The sequence below is a fragment of the Crocodylus siamensis genome, chromosome 4, assembly GCF_052110815.1.
Source record: "Crocodylus siamensis isolate JL-2025a chromosome 4, ASM5211081v1, whole genome shotgun sequence".
Taxonomy (NCBI): Eukaryota; Metazoa; Chordata; order Crocodylia; family Crocodylidae; genus Crocodylus; species Crocodylus siamensis.
Genome location: NC_143398.1, coordinates 233,915,973 through 233,938,017, shown reverse-complemented (window position 1 = coordinate 233,938,017; position 22,045 = coordinate 233,915,973). Strand labels below are relative to the sequence as shown.

At 43.9% G+C, this 22,045-nt stretch overlaps 1 protein-coding gene across 2 annotated transcripts in view; it reads right to left on the bottom strand.

Moving 5' to 3' along the window:
* DPP10 (dipeptidyl peptidase like 10) overlaps nucleotides 1–22,045 on the bottom strand; it is a 480,192-nt gene that overhangs the window by 7,629 nt on the left and 450,518 nt on the right. The window contains exons 20-25 of one of the 2 annotated variants that reach the window (XM_090045898.1): nucleotides 19,242–19,436; nucleotides 9,707–9,761; nucleotides 5,489–5,588; nucleotides 3,507–3,565; nucleotides 3,320–3,392; nucleotides 1,860–1,933 (exon numbers count right to left, since the gene is read on the bottom strand). In XM_090045898.1, coding sequence (XP_089902024.1) covers nucleotides 1,860–1,933; nucleotides 3,320–3,392; nucleotides 3,507–3,565; nucleotides 5,489–5,588; nucleotides 9,707–9,761; nucleotides 19,242–19,436 — 556 coding nt within the window. Of the gene's footprint in view, nucleotides 1–1,859; nucleotides 1,934–3,319; nucleotides 3,393–3,506; nucleotides 3,566–5,488; nucleotides 5,589–9,706; nucleotides 9,762–11,598; nucleotides 11,839–19,241; nucleotides 19,437–22,045 lie in introns of those variants that run through there. The other variant, XM_090045899.1, reaches the window with a different exon arrangement.

The window sequence follows — 22,045 nt, the reverse complement described above, 5'->3', positions numbered from 1 at the left end:
CTTGTGTGGGGGCCATTTCCTTGTGGGTGTGCAACAAAACGTGTATTCATGAATTCATGAAACATGTATTTAGAGTTCACTTTATTATTATGATAAAATACTTGTTTTACCACTGTAGATATATCAATGAAACACTGTCCAGCTGATCACTGTTTCTGTCTTGCTCACTCTCTCTCTCTCATTATAGTGGTCTTTTGTTTTACTTATGGAGGAACATGGATTTGGGGGTATTTTAGAGAAGTGACTTTGGGATTTTTTTTTATCAGGGATTTTTCAGTTTTCCAATAGGGACCACAATAATTCCTGTTAGGGAGGCCAGTGGCAGGACCCTGCCTGCTCAGAGCTGGCACCTTGGACTCAGCAGGCTGTGGCTGACCTTCTGGCCCAGTGAGGCCAGGAGGACATGCTTTGACAGTTCAAAGCAGGCCACCACACCTGGAACATTTCCAGGTGATAGCTACCCAGATGGCCAGGCAGGGGTACACATGGCAGTTGTGTTGTACAGAGGCCAACCCTGCAACCACATTTCACTGGCAGCTGGCCCAAAGGGGGAAATGCCTCTACTGGCTGTGCAGTCCTCATTCAGTTCTGGCAAGTGCACAGCCAGGCAGCAGCCTGCATTGCCAGACCCCTGCAGTGGATAGAGGGTGCAGGGAACTCTCAGGACTGCTTCAGCAGTCCAATTGGCACAAGGCGTAGTGTCCCCAGGTACCAAATGGCTGGGCCTCAGAAGCTCCTGAGAGCTAGTAGCCCTGAGCTACTTGCCAGGGCAGCTTTTTATACTGCTGGGGACAGAACAGTTGCTGGCCCCGGGATCTAGCTCCCCCTGGCTGCAGATCTAGGAGGAGCCAGGCAGGGTTATTTTGCCCCAAGTGGCACAATTTGCTCCACACCAAAGTGCATGTCTGAGCACGTGTGCTGAAGCAGAAAGCACCGGCTCAAACTTGCACCGCTTCTATTTGAGCTGCTGCAAGCGCACATGCTTGTGAATGCGCCCTCAGTGTTTGTAAACTGACACCTTGTTTCAAAATTTCTGATGTCAGTTTTGACTTTACAATTCTTGATCCAACGCCATGCCATACCAGTGAACAAGTTCGCTGCATCCTTGGACACTTGCTTTAAGAAAGCAGACAAGACTCCAGAAAAACCTGCAGCCAAGACTCCTGAGAAGACTCCACCCAAGAGCCCTTCAAAAAGTCCAGTGAGGTCACTTCAAAGAAGTCCTTCCAAATCAATATGATTGCTAATTATAATATAAATACATTAATGTAGCTATGTTACTTATCTATAATTGATTGAGTACAAAATTCTGGGTTATTTTTGGTGAAAATAGGGTATATCAGCCTTGGTTCAGGAACCAATCCCCCATTTATAACATTGTTTCCTATAGGCATATTGGTTCTGAATTACAATGTTTCGACTTAAGATGTGGTTTTCAGGAACCAATTGTGTCGTAAAGCCGAGGGTTGCCTACATTTTCTTCCACTTTGCCTTCCATCAGCTTCTCTTAAATTATACAACTTAGCCAGTATTTTGTAGCTGCCTTCCCATGCAGATTAACAGCTGAAAATAAGGAAGAAAACCAGGCAGATGACCACAGACCACAGTTTGGAAATCTCTGGGTTAGAGGAAATAAATTGGAAGTTGAGGAAAGCATTTTGTATTGTGCCAGAAAATTCTAGGACCAAGAAAAAATGGTAGCTGGTCATATATTGAGCTGGAGGGAAGAGTTCAATGGAAGTAGGAATTAACATTTTGACTGTGATTCCTGATGATACTCCAAGCCATATACAGGTGAAATCTCAAAATAAGTTTAAATGTTGAACAATGTGCATGGGATACATGCCAGCTTTACGTACCTGCATAGTGTAATTAACTCCAGCTTTTATTAGATGTTTAATTAGTTCTGCTGAATGCTGGAAATGGACTTTAGCTATGAGACAACAACATCCAAATGTTAGTGAAAAACATTACCACAGCATTTAGCTAATACAAAAATGTTTTCCCCTTAAATAACCTCAAACAAAAAATCTTCCTTAGTAAGTGACTACCAGATTTGCAGATGAATGACTTTGACTGCCCCTGAGATGCAAACCATAGCAAATGACAATAGGAATGCAATGATGGAGACCACAGAGGTACAGTATACTTTCTATGGGACTAAGAAAGGATTTTTTTCTTTTCTCCTAATGTTTACACAGATAGTTTAAAGGTGTGCAGAACAGGTGCATTCAGACCTAATGAATGTTTGTCCATATATTAAATGAAAGCGTGTCAGATTTTATACTGTTTGTAAAGGATTATTAGAGTTTGCACTCATTTAGATAATGGGCCTGCTGTGGTGGTTAATCTTCATGCAGTAAAAACATGCAGCTCCATGACCACACTTCTACTCATGCCGAACAAAGACTGAAATCAGGGTGCAGAAAGTACCACCAGGCTAGGCTGTGTTGTGAGACAGTATTGAGCAAGCCTGGTACATGAATTGCTCAGGCCCTGGAACAAAGCTGTACAGTAAAAACGCTAGTTCCCTCCCAGCTCCCTGTTTGGTTTGCAGGGCAGGTGGTGTTGCTAGCCTACTGACTCTGTTAGCTGACTTACTGGCACTTCTGAATTGCTCTGAGAGGAGGGACATAAGCATGCAGGTAAATATAGGTAAACTCCATGCATTCTTACTTTCCTTGAAATCCAGCTGAATTCACTATCTAAGCCCTGTACCTTGTATGGCAAAATATACTAAATGATCATCAACTATTCTGGGCCACAGACTCCATGACAAACCATGGGACTTGATTTAAGGTGCTGGATTTCCAAACACATGACTTCAATTACTGTTAATTCCATTGACTATGCCCAAGGATAGATTTCAGTGTAGCCTTAAGTTACTTAAGCATTAAGCATTAATATTGTTACATTTAATTAACTTCCTGAGAGGGTTAATGTACTATTTGGTATTGTATTTCACCGATTATGCTGACTTTTTTTTCCCCTCAATTGCAGAATCAAGGTTAATCTAAAATACTATTAAAAATGTATGTCACTATATTAATAATTGATATAGTACCTCTCACTAGCAACACAGTGCTTCACAAGATTTAAACAAATTGGAACATACAGAAGGTAAGAGTTACAAATATTCAGCAAAGGAAAATTTCACCAGTTTAGATTTAAAATGGACAGTTAAAACTGGCAATCATATCTCTTTGAATAGAGATTTTATAATATTATAAAAAATGTACATGCTTGATGTGTGCCTTTCTTTTTGTGCCCACACATTACAAGCTTGCATACAAGTTAACCTGCACTGGTAAATACTTACTATCAGCTGTCCCATGAACTATCAACAAATTTGCTTCTTTTAAACTGTGAATATTGTGCAGTACACTGGATGCCTATTAAAAAAAACAAACACACAAGTGTAAGCACATATTATTTTAAAAGCCAAGCATCACTGTAAGTTACTTATATAAATTAACATATTTGATATGTATTTTCAACTAACTTACTTGATATGTATTTTCCTCTTTAGATGGAATGCCAAGATATCTTTCTGAAAAAGCTGATGCTGTATAAGGAAAGCCAAGAATTCAGATTTAAAGCAAGATTAGTTAAATTTTTTAAAATCATCAGTTCCGGCTTATAGCTCAGAGATTTTTGCTAAGCCATAAAGATAGCAAAAGCAGCTTCATCTTGGATATGTACAGACATTTGGGGAGGTTAGGGGGAGGTTAGATCAAGTTATAAACGGCAACCCAATTTTAGGTAATTTGGATCAGGGGAAATAGCACGGGAGCTTGGGAGGATTCTGCACACCCCTCCCCTCATTCCAACTTAATTCCTCATCTCTCTTCCCTGGCAAAAAACAGTAAAACAAGCACCAGGAGTAGCCTGCAAGACTGGGCGGGGGGGCAGGGACAGGTCTGGTGAGCTCAAGGAGAGGGGCTGGCTCATCCACAGGGGTTTGTCCATCTGGGGCTGGAAGAAAGGGCTGGTGGGGCTAAAATTAGCTCAGTGCTGTGGAGGAGGGAGGGGAGGAAAAGTGCAACCTCATGGCTGGGGCCAGAGGCTGGGCTTTTCCAGGCCTGGAGATGCACTGGGAATGGTACATAAGTTCAGGTAGATAAGTTTCACTGCACCCCATCTAAGCTAGACTACTTGAGGTAGGGTTAATTTAGATTGGGTTAGCCATTTTCAGACTGATCTAACTTTCATGAACTTCTGTACACCTGGAAGAACTAAGTTAGATCAGGTGGCCATTTTTAATGTGATCTAACCTCCCTGAACGTCTGTACCTGTTGAAAACTGATTAATATATATTTAGGCCAAAATGGATCATTAGTCTGCTCTCTTGCATAAGATGGACCATAAGACTTTACACAACAGTTCCTGCTTAGAGCCTGAAATATTGTGATTAAATTAGCATGGCTGGCCAACCTGTGGCATGCGTGCTATAAGTGGCAAAGAGAAGCCTCTTCATGATACACATAAGATCAGGGAGGGTACAGGGAGCACAATGGCAGATAAGGTATGAAGCAGAAAGCAGAGCTACAGCTTGGGCAGGGAGCACAGGACAGGCAGGAGAAAGCCAAGCAGCAGATTAGACAAGGAAAAGGGATCAGAGTGGCATTCAGGGAGACTATGGGGTTTCTTCATGGCATGACTACCCACTGAACGTTTGCTGCCTGAGTAGCAGAAGGTAGGGCAAGGCGGCCCCTTAGAAAGTGGCTGGTTCAGAAAGGCGTGAGCTGTCTTAGGTAACAACTTACTTTGTCAGATGCTATGCCAGGGGTCAGCAATGTTTTTGGGCAGAGAGCTAAAAACACCCACAACATTGACTTGTAAGATGTTGGTGTGCCAGGGCAGATAACAGGGGACCCACAAAGGACCTGATCCTTGTTGTGGCAGCATACCTTGACCCTTTCTCCAAGGCACAAGTGCCAAGCAAAATTTCTTCATGGGCCCCCGTGCTATGCTATGCCAGGCTGTAGCATGTGATGACGTAAGTTACTGCCTATAAAAGAACAAGCCTCTAAAGCAGCTAGTCTCTAAGATGCCATTCTTCCCTACCTTTTGCCTGACTTCAGACTAATGTTGCTCTAGGATATGAATGAAATCCTGGCCACTGTGATGTCAAGGGATTGAAGGGCTAGGTCTAGATAGCCACTTCTGAATCAGTATGTGGTTTTTAAAGGAGCCTAAAGGAATGAAGTGCCTGACTCCCTCTGAATTACAGTGGGAATTTGGCAGGTAAATTCTTCAGGCCTCTTTGCAAAATCCCAGCCTTAAGGCTCCAGCAATGGAGAATTTTCCACATGGTTTGATGCTATTCCAGGTGTTACTGTCTCTCACTGAAATTATTGCCACATGTTCAGCTTTAATAGCTTCTATTTATTACCATTAATTTACCTGATCTTAATAAAAATGAACCATAGATCCCTTGTATATGTTATTTTAAAGAAACCATTAAAAAAGAATGGAAAATGCTTACCGTACAGCTTCATGTCTGTAATGGGTGCAATCACAGCTCCACATTTAAAAAGCCTTTCATTGGCTTTCAGGATCATAGATGCAATGTATCCACCATACCCCTGTCAAAGCAAATCAGATAATCTGTTTTTGTTCGCGTATTTGTTCTTGTTTGTTGCTCTTAAACATAATGAAAATAAAATGTATTGTGCTAATTTGGTCATGTCAGTGTATACCAAGCATTTACATTTGCAATTACTGATTATTGGTTGGATGAAATATAAACTAAAATAAGAGTGACTATAGATGTGATAATTCAGTTTTACCACTCAGCTTTAAAAGACATTATTTAGTAAGAAGGTGTATATTATAATGTAATTTTATGTAACTTCCAATAGTTCTATGGGGCAGATGGGTCTTTTCATAAGGATCTGAGAGAGACAGCTTATATACAGTTCTGGGCTGGGCTACAGGGCATGGAGGATCAGAGACTCCTAAGGCCAGAAGCTAAAGGACCTCTGCTCCAGACTTTAAACTCCAAGCCAGAGCTGCCAAGTGCCGAGCTTTGATAATCAGCTAACTTGGTCCTGTGTGTGGGGCCCATAAGGGTCCACAATAGGCTTTCATAATCCTAGGCTCCCCCGGGACTGGCAAGTAGTAATGGCACAATTTGGATCTGATCCATGATCCAAAAATCATGTCTCCTGCCATGCATATGTGGCACAGCAGGTCTAGGGACAGACATTCATAAAGCCTGAGCCTGAATTGATTCAACTTTTGCAGGTTAGTTTAATCTGGCAAGGCTAAATCAGTCTGTAACTGCACAGAAATCCCAGGAATGTAGGCACATGCTTGCAATGGCTCAGGCTAGGAGGGGGTGGGGGGTGCTAGAGCAGCCCTCCTCACCCTTGTACAGTGCTGAGCTGAGGGAGGCATAGCCAGGCCCTGGCAGGATGCTTTGGTTAGGGAGGGGCTTCCCCCCTCCTGACCAGCCCAGCAGGGCATTGATAACACAGTGTTTTACACTATATCTCACTGTTTATCACCCCATTAAGAAAACAACAGAGGGACATTACCAGCTACCTGCTGATTCTGCCTTTGTCCTGTCTGCCACAGCATGGATAGTAGCCAGCATGTGGTCTGCTAGCTAATTCTGAGAGGTGCCTGTGTAAAACAGAGGGGATGGGGTAATCCCTGCTTAGCAGGGAGTGAGGAGGAGTGGGTATGGGGGGAGCAGGGGGAAGCCAGGCAGATGCCTGCAGTCTCTGCTGAGCTCCAGCCAGGGAGCAGAGGGGAGGGCCAGCCCTGCTGTGGAGCACAGAGCCTTGCGAGAGCATGCCAGGATGCTGGGGGAGTCTGTTTTAACTTAAACCAGGAAGGGGTCTGGGACAGACATTGCATAAACCAGTTTTACCCAAATCAGTTAAGTTTGATACTACATTCATCCAGGTTTATCTCTAACTGGTTTCAGCCATTTTTAAACCGGTTTATGTGCACTGAACATCTGTTCTGTTACAGGTTAAACTATTTTGATCATATAAACCAATTTATGTGTAATGTCTGTCCCTGGCCCAGATTGCGTGACTGCTGGGATTGGGGATCAGATTCTAACATGCTGTTAAATGAATACATGCTAGGGGTTCTTGACATCAGTCTTCACACACTTATTCCTGTTGCCTTCAGTGAAAAATTTGGCAACTGGCATGGCCATGTACCCCTTGAAGAGGGCAGCTCCTCTGGTGTTGGAAGCCATTGCGCCCTCCAGAAATTGGCTTGATAGCTGTCATAAATGGAGCAGAGTTTACTCCTGTATAATGGCATAAAACTGCCACAGAGATGCTGCTACACAAACAGAAAGGAAAAAGGATATGCAGCCAGCCAAAGGGGTTCAAAGTATTTAATACTATACCCATCTAATGCTTCATTTTCTGTTTCAATGACACGTAAATGCAAACTATTTCTCACTATAGTTTGGTATGGAGAAGTTCTCCTTAGGTCATATGTTGGTAGACCTTTCAACTCTTGGAGAAGAGCAAAATAGAATTAGTAGGCAGGCTGAAAAACAAAGGTGTTCTCTTTTCATATTTTTCCTTGTTGAACAAATATATTTTTTTCCCTGCTAATACTTTATATTGCAGAATTTGACTCTACTTTTTTATCCTGTTATTCAAATAACCCAGAGAGCTCCAGGACAATGTGTATGGGCCCAACTTTGTAGGGATTAGCATGGGTGATAGGACACAGCCTTCTCAGCGTGCCAGCAAGGATAAGTCCTGTCCCGCTCCTTCCCGTGTAGTGCATATAAAGGAAAACAAAGATTTTCTCTCACAACAGCACTTCATATGGAGGTAGGGAAAAAAATCCGCCTACAAGAAAATGATTAATTGTCTCTTAAGAAAAATGCAGGTAAGTCAAATTCAGTTGGCACTATTTAGCCTTTCTAGAGTTCTCAGGTGGCTATTTGGGGTTTTTAAGATGATGCTTATGAATGGTACAGAAACCTCAAAAGCTTTGAAACTTGTAAGCACCTCAAACTCAAAGCTGTTTTGAAGGCTATCAAATTTCCCACTAACTTTTGCTCTTTGTGCCACTATTTTTTTTTCAGCCAACATATGCAAGAACTTTTCAGACAGTTGAAAGGACTTTATAACTTTGATGGAAACCATCCACAGCAACCATGTGTGTAGGTCTGAACAGATACGTAAAGCTGTTTTCATATATATGCTATTTTGCAGTTGTCTCAGCATCATGCTGTTGGTCTGGAGACATGACACTTAAGTCCTCTACTGCTTCTCCTGCCTTCTGCTACTTCTGTTACAGGCCTGTGAGGATTTTATGAATTACATGAATGAAATACTTGACTAATATCAATGAAATCTCTTATGTAAACCAAAAGCAACTGCATGAGTGTGTGTGTGGGTGTGTCTACGCCATGCTTAGAAAACAAGTTTGATATATGCACATATCAGTTGCTATGATGATGGACATTTTTTAAATGCCACTACTGGATGTACAGTCATAATTTCCTTAGTTGACTTCCCCTCTTTTGTGGCTACTCTACAAACAAATATATTAACTTTGATGCTACTGACATTTTTATTGTGATACGTTTCTTTCTTTAGCCCAGGTCGTATAGCAAGAACCTGTGTGTTCGGAAAGGAATGTCCTGCTGCACGTGCAACAATAATAGTCAGCATTTTATTTTTACCATGCTGCACAAGCATTTGTTTATCTCCCAAATGCTACCTCGTAGGAGGTAAATATTGTTATTCCCATTTTACAGAAAGCTGAACTCAAAACATGACATGGAGGTTAAATGACTCAGTACTATACAAATCTTACACTTACGCAGTGGGTTAGCAGCAGATTGGGAACTGGATCAAAGGGATTTCTTAGTGAATACATACTGCTGCAATAACTGATCATTAAGGCATCCATCTATGTGCATGACCATGTTTCTTTTTGCTTTCACTATAGGGTTTTAAAGGCACCAAACATTAACCTTCTCAAAACTACTGCTGAAAAATCAGAAAAAGGCCCATGTCAGCTTCTAAACGATACAGCATTTTTGTGCAGCTTCTAAAAGCTGATTTTAAGGAAGATCACTAAAATTGTATTTAACTTTTTGCTAAAGCTTAAAGCTTAAACCTTTTCCTCGTTCTATTTGATGCTAGAGGCAACAGTATACAACATAACAAAACAGCTGACTACATAGAAAAGGAAAGACCTCTGACAGATGGTATGAAAAAGGGATGTTACCCACAGCACAATAGGATAGTTTTGAACTAACCTGAGAGCATTATAAAAGGTTTGCAAATAAAACATGGACACTGTCAAATTAAATACAGATCAGAATTTAAACAGAGTTGAAAGTGAGTTTTTTGCAGAGACTGATACCAAAACAAATGTATTCACATGTGTATGTTTAAAACTTTGAATGAAAATAGGTTTCTCAAAAAATTAATTATTTCCCTATAGTGTCTGAAATAAAAATATTGGACCTGGAAAAAGCTACTGTAAACAAAAGTAAAATTGAATCAATAGATTCTGATTGTCCAACAAAAGAAAAAAAAAACCCAACCTTATTGGAACTAATGGCAGGGATTTGTTTTTTTCATAATAACTGAAAGTGTTATTAGGAGAATAAATAAAGAAATTTGTTTACAATGGATTATTTCAAAATTGCTATTTTCCTCTTAATGAAAGCAGGAAGATACATCTTGTTATTTCTGCAAGTTACCTTTCCAAATATGCTCAGTCTTTTAGGATCAATGAATGGCTGTTTCAATAATGATCTGTAAAAAAATAAGAAATGTTATATTTCACACAGTCAAATGTATGGAAAAGGTTAGTTGTAGATGACAGAAGTGTGATTACTGTGATATCCAGATTTTTAAGGTTCTGTTTCAGAACAACAAAAAATATTATTTCCTAGGCTCGTGTAATTTCTTTTCTTATATATGAGAGAAACTAGGGCTGTGCAAAATTTCTACAGGTGTTTCGTTTTGAAGCTGTTTCAAGCTTGAAACAGCAAAATCGAGACAAAAGGCTTTGAAACAGCTTCAAAATGAAATGAAGGCACTCGAAACATTTAGAAAGTTTCAAAATGTTTCAAGTTTCGAAGCCAGACTTGCTTGCAGCTGAACAGAAAGTAAGGAGAGGGAGGAGGAAGCGGGGGAAGGACTGCTCTGATACTGACTGTCATCCTTCCCTGAGGTCCCTTCCAATTCCAGTGCTCTGGGGGTGGGTTGGAAAAAGAGCGTAAAAAGCAGCATTGCTTTCGCTAGTCCTTGGGGTCAGCTTACTGAGCTGCGTCTTCCAGCAGCTCAGCAGCATCAACACCTATGCACCTATCTCCTTGAAACCCCTGTACTTACCTCCTTGAAACTTGGCAGGCTTCATGGCCTCAGCAGGGGTACCATGCCTGCTGTTTTCATCCTGCTGTGCCTTAACACACACACATGATATGAGTTTCGCTTGTCAGCAACTTGAGGTGCAGTTTCCCAGAACCCCCTGTATTTATCTCCTTGAGACTTGGCAGGCTTTGTGGCATCATCAGGGGCTACCATCCCTGCTGTTTTCATTCAAGTCAGGAAAGAAATGATGAATTTATAGGCATTTTTGTGATTCCCCATAATAGCTTATGGGCAAAATGTCAAAATGCATCCAAACAGCATCGAAACTGTGAACAGTTTCAACAAAACAAACAGAACTGTGCTTTGATACAGAAAAATGAAACACTATCCCTTCGAAATGGCAAAACAGAAGTCAAAATGAAAGGGTGCTGTTTCGCTCAGCCCTAATATAAACCTCCTGTTTCAGAAATCCCCCAAAGTATGAATCCCCTACACAGGCAGTGAAACAGCAACCCTTCCAGAAGAATACTATAAAAAATGTGATAACTTAGGAAAAAATTCTGAGAGACAAAGCTGAACTTTCTACCAACCTTCAGCTCCCTTTTTCTCATGTAGCCTATCTATATAGAAATCAAAGGTAACAATCAAAGAGTCCAGACGTTTGACTACAGAACTGGCTACGCCTATGTGAGCGCTTACTGGAGCTCCATAGCTCAAAGAAGGCATCATGGCCTCGCACTGTTCCTGGAAATCTTCCATCGGGGCAGATCTAGAGGGTGTGCTTTGGTCTAGCTATACTGTTGTTTCTGACCACATGGGAGGCAAGCAGTCCCTGAGGAAAGTAAGAATTTCCTCCCTCCCTTCCCCTCTATGCTCCCCTCCTGTTCCCCACCCTTCTGGGTACTGCTGCCACCGTCCCTGACATCCTGGAGGCAAGGGAAGCTCTTTTCCTACTCCAGCTAGGCTGCATGGGGGCTGGGCTCAGCTTGGGACAGTGGCAGCAATAACAAGCAAGTGGGCTTCCCCTCTCTGCTTTGTCCACCCAGGTGTTCCCTGCCAGGCCAGGACCAGGTGTGGGGAGGAGGAACCCACCCACCCACTGCTACCACTGCTTCCATAGTCCAAAGCTGAGCTCAGCCCCTATACAGCTAGATAATCTTCAGAGCTCCCCTCACCCCCAGGACAGCGAGGACAGAGACAGGAGGTGGGAGAGTGGGGAAGGTCAGAAGAGAGGATGTGCATCTCAGCAGGAAGGAGAAGGGGGTAAAATTCTTACCTGCTTTGGGGACTTAAAGTTCCCAACTGCTGTTCCTGTGGCATGATCTGCCTGCTCTGGTTGGGGAGAAGCTAGGAAGGAGGCTGTGAGTGGAGGGTGCAGCCACTTCTGTAGCTTGTGAACCCCCATTTGCAAAATTTTGGATCTGCTTTTATCTGCCAGTATGTTGCAGCAAATGAAAGATGGGTGGAGAGAGGCATGCTCCTCCTTTCAACACTCTTTGCAGCATGCTGTAAAGTGCTGTGAGTGCAAAAGACAAAGAGTGTCCATTCACTCAGCCATGACAGATTTGCACCCCATCCATCAGTTCAGAGGTACAAATCTTTATGCAAACTTTAGCTAAGTATTCTTATTGTTGTCTTCAGGGGTCTATGCCTCAGAGATGATGTTTAAGGTAGGGGCACATGAACAATTATTGAGAGATAAGCTCATTTGTGTATAGCGGGCAGCCTGCAGGCCATTTGAAGCCCATGGGCTCTCATTCTGCTGCCACTGCTTCTGCTTCTTGCCCAATCCCAGGGCAGAGGAGTGGGGTATGACCTACAGTGTGAGGGAAGCCTTACTGCTTGGTGTGAGATGCTAACAGCTTGGCATGGTGCAGCATTAAAGTCTGCACACAGGGAGCCTTGAGCACCAGCACCCAAGTGCACAGTGCAGCAAAGATGGGGCATGGGAGGGAAGTGCCCATGAATTCAGTGCAGCAGCAGGGTGCAGGAAAGCACTTAGATGCATGGTGCAGCACAGGCTAGCAAGTACCCATGTACTCAGTGCAGAGGGAGAGCTGAGGGAGCCTGTGGTCTGTGCTGAAATGGCCCGCATGGCATTCTCCATCAAGCAGGAGCTCACCTATCACAGAGTGGGCACAGATACCACATTGTAGATGAAACACCGTGAGTTTATGCCACAGCTTACCTTGTGGTAACTTGTGGATGCCCACCCACTGGCAAACATAAAGCATATAATTTTAGATTTGTAAGAACAATACTTAAGAAATTAATAAAAGTAATAATCTGTTTCTAAAGGACCCTACATTTATTGACAGGTAAGGTTCTTTGAGTGATATCTTTTATTAGACCAACTGAGTAGCTGGAAAAAAAGGTTTAGGCAAGCCTTTGGGTGCAGTCACTAGGGCTGTACAAAACAGCATTATTTCATTTTGACTTCGGTTTCACCATTTTAACAGGGCAGTGTTTTGTTTCAAAACTGCTGTTCTATTTCATTTCACTGAAACTGTTTCACTGTTTTGACGCTGTTTCGATGTTTTGCTCATAGGCTATAATGGGGAAGAATGAACCTGCCTATAACTGTGTCATTTCTTGCTTGATTCAGATGGAACTTGCAGGAATGGTAGCCTCTTCAGAGGCCATGAAGTCTGCCAAGTTTCATGGAGATAGGTAAAGGAGTTTCTGGGAAACTTCACCTCAAGCTGCTGACAAGCAAAACTCATGATGTATGACTTTGTGTGTATGTTAAGGTGCACGGTAGTGTGCCCCAATGAGGCCTCCTCCCCCCCTATGACATGGTAATGTACCCCAATGAGGCCTCCTCCTCTCCTACAGCTTCATCCTGGTCCAACACTTTAAATGACATCAGGTGATACTAATAATAACTTAGTGAACAGCAAAGTAGCACCAGCAGCATCTCAGGCAGCCAGACTGTAACAGATCTCTCCCCTCCTGCAGGAGCTTCTTCTCCAGCATCTGCCAGATAACTCTCCCTGTCAGCCCCAGTCCTTTGGGCTTAGATGTGCCCTGGGCCCTGCATCCTTCCAGTCAGGTGCTAGGCATGATGTTCTATGGATACGGCACTGGAAGACAAGGTCCTTTGTGTCAATCTAATCTGGTACCTTTTAGCAGACCAACTGAATAGTTACAGAAATATATCTTACCAAGATTTTGGGTTGAAAAACCCTTTGTCAGGCTGAGGAAGCACCTGCAGAGGGGGGTGTGTGTGTGTGCGTGTGCGTGCGTGCGTGTGTGTGTGCGCGCATGCGCTGTTCCTGGATGGAAGAAACAGTAAAGAAGCCAGAGGCTGGCATGCAATTCAGGCAAGAAAGCCAGTCAGTGACAATGGAAATGGAGGCATCAGGGGGTGAGGGGGAAGGGGGATGTAGTAGTGCAAGTAAAAGTGGAGAGGTACCTGGGGAGTCAGATGTCCAGCAAGTTGTAGTGTGTCAGAATTCCAACTGATCCAGTCTTTGGTTGCTGCATATGCTGCCTTTCACCCTTGGGTCACACATGGCAGCCAGCATGTGGACCATACTGGACTGCAACATATCCAGCCATTTCCTGATGCCCTTTTTTAGTCACCTTACTAGTGCCTGCATGTCTGGTGACAGCAGCTTGCCCCAGCCAGGAACACTGATACCCTGGAAGCTCTCTGTTTGGTTCTGAAGTTCTCTCACTACAGGGATAACCTGGTTAAGGAGGGCATTGCCAGTGCTGAGGGTCTCAGTGGCCTCAGGGAAGGACTTGAGGACCACTCAGCTCTGTTAAGCAGACTGCTGACCCCAATCTCCCTGAGCAAAGCCATCTCATGAATAGGTTTCTGTTGCTCCACCAGCCTCTTGACATAAGGTATATGGAGTTCTACCGAGTCTCCATATCCTACTCGATTTTGTGCTGTAGGATGTTTAGCTCTGCTCTGCTTGTTTGTCCCACAGCATCTTGCTCCCCTTGATGCTCCAGTGGAAGTAACCTGTCACCTTCCTGAATTTGGAAATGAGCCACTGGTGGTGTTGGTGCCATCACTGGCAGCCCTGTCCCTCTCCAAGGTGTCCCTGACAGTGAGGTGGAACTTGTGTGCCACACAGTGGATGTTAACAAAGTTGGCATCATGAATCACCTTGACCATATTGGCCCCATTGTTGGTGACCATGAACCCATGAGTGAGCTCGCCCTGCCCAATGGGTCACCTCTGCACCAAGTGGTTCATCGACCCCATGATCTCTGTTCCCGTGTAGGATTTATCCATCACCTCAGCTTGAAGGAGATCCCACCGATGGCCTGACTGGTCACATCAGTGCCCTGTGAAGGAGAGGTAGGTGTGATCTCCACCCCGACTGCTCCAGATGTCCAAGGTGATGTGTAAGACCACCTGAGGTCCTGCCTTCCTCAGCTCCTCCCTCAAGTACTCCCTGTATGCCTCATACAGGGAGGGCACCACCATCCTGCTGAAGGTGATGTGTGTGGGCACATGGTATGATGGGACCACTAGTGCCATGAACCACCTGAACCTTGGCTGCTCAACTAAGGAGAAGGGCTGGCCATCCACAGCAAGCATCTACTCAATGGTCTGGGTGATCTCACTCGCCCTTGCAGGACCCCTGGCATGGTTTTACGAGCACTCATGGTGCTCTGTAGTTGTGCCAGAGGACTGGAAAAGGGCCAATGTGGTTCCCATTTTCAAAAAAGGGAGGAAGGAGGACCCAGGAAACTATAGGCCAGTTAGTCTTATCTCGGTCCAAGGGACGTTTTTTGAGAGAATTATCCTGGTGCATGTCTGCGAGGGGCCAGCAGGGGAAATTATGCTTAGGGGCAACCAACATGGGTTCATTAGAGGCAGGGCCTGTCAGACGAACCTGGTGACCTTCTATGACCAGGTCACAAAATCCTTGGATGCAGGTGTCGCAGTAGCTATAGTCTTTCTGGACTTTAGGAAGGCCTTCAACACTGACTTTCACCCCATCCTCATTAAAAAGCTGGGAGACTGTGGTGTCAATACCTACACAGTCAGATGGGTCACTGATTGGCTGGAGGGCCACAACCAGATAGTGATGGTGGACGGGTCATCTTCGACCTGGAGGGATGTAGGCAGTGGGGTTCTGCAGGGCTCGGTCCTTGGGCCTGCACTGTTCAACATCTTCATCAGCGACTTGGATGAGGGGGTAAAAAGCACCCTGTTCAAATTCATAGATGACACTAAGATATGGGGAGAAGTGGGCATGCTAGAAGGAAGGAACGGGCTGCAACTGGACCTGGACAGGTTACAGGGGTGGGCGGATGAGAACAGGATGGGTTTCAACATGGACAAGTGCAAGGTACTGCACTGGGGGAGGAAGAAACAGTACCATACCTACAGGCTGGGGAACTCCTTTCTCATCAGTGCAAAGGCAGAAAAGGATCTTGGAGTCATTACTGATGCCAAAATGAACATGGGCTGACAGTGTAGGGACGCAACCAGGAAGGCCATCCGTACCTTGTCATGCATCCACACATGCATCTCGAGCAGGTCCAAGGAGGTGATTCTCCCCCTCTGTGCGACACTAGTCAGGCTGCAGTTGGAATACTGCGTCCAGTTCTGGGTGCCGCACTTCAGGAGGGATGTGGACAATATGGAGAGGGTCCAGAGGAGGGCCACTCATATGATCAGGGGGCAACAAGGCAGGCCCTACGAGGAAAGGCTAAGGTACCTGAACCTGTTTAGCCTCCACAAGAGAAGACTGAGGGGGGATCTAGTGGCCTGTTACAAACTAGTCGGGGGGACCAGCAGGCATTGGGAGATTCCCTGTTCTCCCAAACACTACCAGGAGTGACAAGAAATAATGGTCAGAAGCTGGCAGAGGGTAGATTCAGACTAGACATCACGAGCTGCTACTTCACAGTCAGGATCTAGAACCAACTTCCAAGAGAAGTGGTGCTGGCTTCTACCCTGGGGGTCTTTAAAAGGAGGCTGGATGAACACCTTGCTGGGGTCGTTTGACCCCAATACTCTTTTCTGCCATGGCAGGAGAACCCATCCTGTTCTCATCCGCACACCTCTGTTACCTGTCCAGGGGATCTGCTCAGGTCCCTTCCGACCCTACCAACTCTGAAACATGCCCCTCTTTCTGTCTGCCTTTGCCCCACTGTTCCAAGGTGGCTTGCCTTTGCTTTGGGGTGATGGGGGCTTTGGAGTGAGAGGGGTACTTCGCTTTGGGCATGCTCCCACTTATGCCAGGCTGAGAAGGAGCAAGTGCAAGGGGGTGGTGCCTGTGGAGATGCATCAGCATCTCTGCAGCGCCCATGCATTTTGTTCCCTTGTTGGCTAAGCACTGAAGGCAGATAGTGTATGTGGGATCATCTGCCAGCTCAAAATGATCCCAGACCACACTACTCACTTGCTTCTGGGGTGTGGGTGCATGTGTGGATGCTGCCATTTTCCCCTTTTCAGCAGGCAGAGCCACAGCAACTCAGCTGATCTGCTTGCCTCTGCAACCTCTACCTCAGCCTCCTGTGAGGTGCCTTTGGGGGAAGGAGACTGGGATCTAAGGGAAACTTAAGGGGTGTGGAGCACAAACTCAGATGGTTCCGCCTCCTAACCCAGAATTTCCCTGGCTATAGCATTCAGCTCCAGATCCAGCTCTTCCTCTGGCACTGCAAGGCTCAGCATGGGAAGTGAAATGGGGATGGAGGAGACTGCCATGCTGGTGCTGATGCTTGTTGTCATGGCGGTGGTGGGGGGATGTTATGGCTGGTGCTCTTGGAGGGGATGCAGACTCAGGCACAGGCAGTGGCAGTGGCACTGCTTCCCTCTCCTTGCTGCCTGTAGAACTGGAAGCCTCATTCCTGCTGGTTGTATGAAAGAGGCTGCATCTTAGTTTGCAGGGGAGTTTACACCTCTCCCTCTACCCCTTCTTCCTCCCTTCCCTGAAGGCTTGCCATCTGCCTTTCCACCATACTTCATGGTATGTTTCATACTGTCTTTATAAAAATATATAAATGTATATGTGCCTTCTCATATAAATTCTATAGTATAATATGCTGCAAGATATAAATGTATAAAAATAAAAAAATACAAATTTATCTGCCTTCCTATATAAATTCTATAGTATAATATTCAATATAATTATGAAATTGAAATGAATAAATCAATGAATATAATAATACAATAAAAGGGTCTAGAAAGAAAGGAAATGGTATTGCAGAATCTCACTTGCTAGGCTAGCAAGTAGGAAATCATATCAATAGCAGGAATAGCCTAGTTGTCTAACACTCCTGAGCTTCTGGAAGACACAGCTCAGTAGCTATCAGACCCCTAAGCAGAAAGCAGGCCAATTCAAACAATGCTGCCTTTTATGCTGTTTTTCCATCCCTCCCCCAGAGCACTGGGATTGGAAGGGACCTCAGGGAAGGATCACAATCACTGGCCAGCTACACAGCCAATATCAGAGCAGTCCTTCTCCCCCCTCCCTCTCCTTACTTTCTGTTTCCCTGTAGGTAAGCCCAGCTTCAGATTTGAAACTCAAAACGTTTTGACTGCCTTCTTTCATTCTGAGGCTGTTTCGAAGCCCTTCATTTAATTTTGATTTTACTGTTTCGAGCTCAAAATAAATCGAAACAGCATTGAAATGAAACAGCCAGTGAAATTTCACAGAGCCCTAGCAGTCACCCTTCTTCAGGCATAGGGAGTCTCTATGCCTGAAGAAGGGTGACTACACCTGAAAGCTTGCCTAAAACTTTTTTTTCCAGCTACTCAGTTCGTCTAATAAAAGATATCACTGAAAGAACCTTGCCTGTCTACGTCCTTACCCAGGGGTGGGCAATTATTTTGGGTGGAGGACTGCTTACTGAGTTTTGGCAAGCCATTGAGGGGTGCATGACAGGCAGCCAGGGGCAGATAAATATAAATTTTCTAAATTTTTGGGGGGCCCCCGAGGGCCGGACAGAATGGCCTGGTGGGCCACATCCGGCCCGCATGCTGCATTTTACCCACCCCGCCTTGGGCCAACACAGCTACAACCAAAACCCCACCTATATTTAAGGACATGTTCTAATTCAGGATGGTACACACAGTTTAAAAGTACAATCAAATATCTGATCTGTAAATATGCAGAAAAGCCTGCTTCATCTTCCAATTTAATTGGTATAAATCAGCTCTAACTGTAATATAAAGGAAGAGTTTACACTGGTCAAGAAGCAATGCTGCATCTGAAAAGGCAATAAAGCTTTCAACCAACTTCTGCTCTCATTCATATTATTATAAGTCCACACACTTGGTAGAGTAACTCTGGCTCTACCGTGGCTTAAGCAACATCAGAACACAATCCTGTCTGCTTAAAACATTAAGGTCAGGTACAGACATTACACATTTCTTAGTTTAGGTGATGGGAAATCAGTCTTCACCTGTAATAGAACAGAAGTTTGGCAATATAGGCTGGTTTAAAAACGGCAGAACCATATCTAAGACTTTCCCTCCCCACTACCAAAGGGTTAATCTGTGCTCTGCTTGCTACCAATCTAAACTACACCACTTACAGAAAACCATGAGACTTAGACTGATTCTGCCTCAGGCTTCTGAATGTCTCTACCTCCCTATATTTTAACTGCAATGAAGCACTTCATATTTTCAATAAGGTATTTTCCCTGAAGAACGTACACAATTAAGTGACCTACATCTCCTTTGCAAATTTCCATTACATTCTGAAGGTAAGCTTTAGCAAAGACAAACATCAGTCTAAAAACATTTTACCTTTGATTTTCTTCTTAATTTCATTACTTTGTAATGGAAAGATCATTGTTTCTAAATGTATAATTACACTATAGATAAATGCTTAATGGATTCACTCTGCAAAAGGAAAGCAATAAAATCTGCAAAGCTATTGCTTGATGGTCCTACCATCTAGAAAAAATAGATTAAAATAAAAGACGTTTTCACATACGTACTCTATGGCTGCTATTTGGTCCTTCACTTCCACTGATCCTAAGCAACGGTGAACTTCCTGCAGAATTTTGAGGCCTTGAAATCCACTCCCTCTGCCATCAAATCGTGCTATGATGACATTATCGGAGTTGACAAGCACTGAATCCCAGTCAATATGAAACTTATCTGTAACCAACTGGCTGCCTGGAGCTTCATCACTGTAAATACCAACAGACGCAAGAAAAATGAAGGCTATTGACAATGCGATTCGCTTTGCAGTTCTTCAATATTTTATTTAACCTAGATGGCAGAGTTCAGTCAGAGTTATGCAATCCAGATGCATTATTGTCCATTTAATCAATACCATTCACATTAAACTGTGTGGTTATCCCCCATGGCAACAGTAAACAAACTTATTTCTTTAATTATATAACACAAACATATTAAAACTATAAATATTATTCAGTAGATGCACTATTTGGAAAACACAATAATCTAGATGTTCCGCCCAGGCATTAGTAGCACAATTGTGAAAGTACCATTAGGCCTTGTGGTCATTTGAATTTTGGAAACTGTTTTAGATATCGTTAGCTCACTATACAGAGGCAGAAGGGACAACTCATTATAGAAGTCTGATGATAATTTAACAGAATATGTAATATTGCTTAGGAGAATGTTTTCTTAGAAAGCAAAAATAAGTGAATTATATCTTTCAATGGAATTTTGTGAAGCAGGCTGCAGAGGAGAGTTTATGCAAATATTGGATAAACTTATTTCTACCAGCAAAGTTTACAGTGAGTAATAGATGCAGGTAAAAATGATACATTTATTTTATTACTGAAAGAAAAAAGGTTTACAGCAGAAAAGGTGGAAAGGAATGGGAGGAATCCAGTTTCTAGAGGAACGATAAGCATTTTCCATTGAAAGCAAACATACGTTTTTTCATTCCAATGACAATAAAATGTCAATTTTAAAAGGGAGGCTTGTCATTATTTTTTTTTCCAAGATAAACACAGAAAAAGAGAGCAGGCTACCATGAAGTTGTACAAAATGCAAAATGCCTCTACAGACTGAATCTGCCAGTTGAATGCAAATTAAAATGTAGAAGTGCCTGCGCTGGCTGTATGGAAATTAGATTGGCCAGTGTCTATGGGAATATTCTGTCTAGGGTGAAAGAAGGATGAAGACAGAAATGATTATTTTGCTGAAAAAGTCTAAGCTTGAAAGAGTTACAGAAATAGGGGAAAAAATGACATACTGCCCCTTCAATCATTGTTGCTTCATGCATACTGCTAGCTGTTGATTCACTGAGGCTATTGCTGTGGGTGACTGATAAGTAACCTGTAAACTTTCAAGCAACTTGTTAATTAGTATGGGTATGGCAAATGAATTTGTTTCCATCTTCAAAAACATCTGCTCTATCGATCTACCTATGATATCAGGAGTTGAGCTCTGGCTATGTTATTTTTCTACAACAGGAACAGGCACAGAATACGTATCCTACTGCTTACCCTAGGTTTTCACTTTGGCCTAACTATTCTCAAGGAAGGGCCCTGTTACATGGTAATCTCGGATGGCTCCTGGAGCTCTTAACACCTGGATTGTCTGCATATTAACACCTGAAACTGTTTTTTACCACTGCTTAGGTGGTTCAAAGCGATACCACTCCAGGGCAGGATTATGTCTGATCCATGTAACCCAACTTGTGTTACATTAAGGTGTAGCCACGTTAGGCTAAACCTTAACATAAAACTTCCCACCTGCCTCCCCCACAACCCTGCTGGCCTGGATTGGGCCCACTACCCCCTCTACCCTCCCCGCATCCCAGATCCCTCTTCACTGCATCCCTGCTCTGCTTCCTTGTGGCTGCCTTTGCTGTCTGTCCTAGAGAAACAGGCAGGGAAGGGTTAACTTTCCTGCCTGACTCCTGCCACTGCTGTGCTCTGGGTGGGCTCTGCAGTGGTGGCTGGGCAGGCAGGTTAACCCTTCCCTGCCTACTCTCGAGTACAGACAGCACCGGCAGCCACAAGTAGGTGGGGGGAGGGGCAGGGGGTGGCCCCAGGGACATAGGAGAGTCCCAAGATGCGGGAAACAGAGGGATTCCCAGGGGCAGGATGGAGCCTGGAATGGGAGGAAGGGGGATTCTCACCTTTCAGTCCTCCAGGCTCCTGCTGGCCTGAACTTGTGACTGCTCCAAACTTGAGCTAGCTTTAACACCGATCAACATTTGCAATTCATAGCGTAGGGTGTAACAAGGCCTGAAGTTTTGCTACTGACTTCAACAAAGGCCACTTTAATTCAGTGGTGAGCATTTTGGACAACCTCTCCTAAATGCTGTCAGTTGGACAGGGAATCATATTTGCCTTTCATATATAATCATTCTGTTCTTGATTGTTTTTGCTTATATTAGCGTTGCCAACCCAAATGAATCCAAGCCAAAAAAAAAATAAAAGATTTTTTTTTCAGTTCTGCTTTTGAGGGCTCAGGTGCACACTTTAAAGCTCCACTCTGCAACTATGAGGGCCAGAAAGAGCTTCACATGGCAGCTGAAGCTTTCACATATGTGAGTGATGATCCTTCTCCCAGGGTGAATGTCACCCCCTGAGCACTGAAACAGATCAGACCCATTGGTGCACACTCCCCACTGGAGTAAGGCCTGAGCTGCAGTTTGTATTTGTATCCAATCTTTCCAGAGTTCAGTAGTCTATGGAATGAGCGTTTTGGTTTATGCTCACTGCTAATTAAAATTTAATTATAATAAACTACTTTCAGCATTTCGCTGCTCATAAAAAAAACACTAGTAGCATTCCAAGTGTGGAGCACAGCA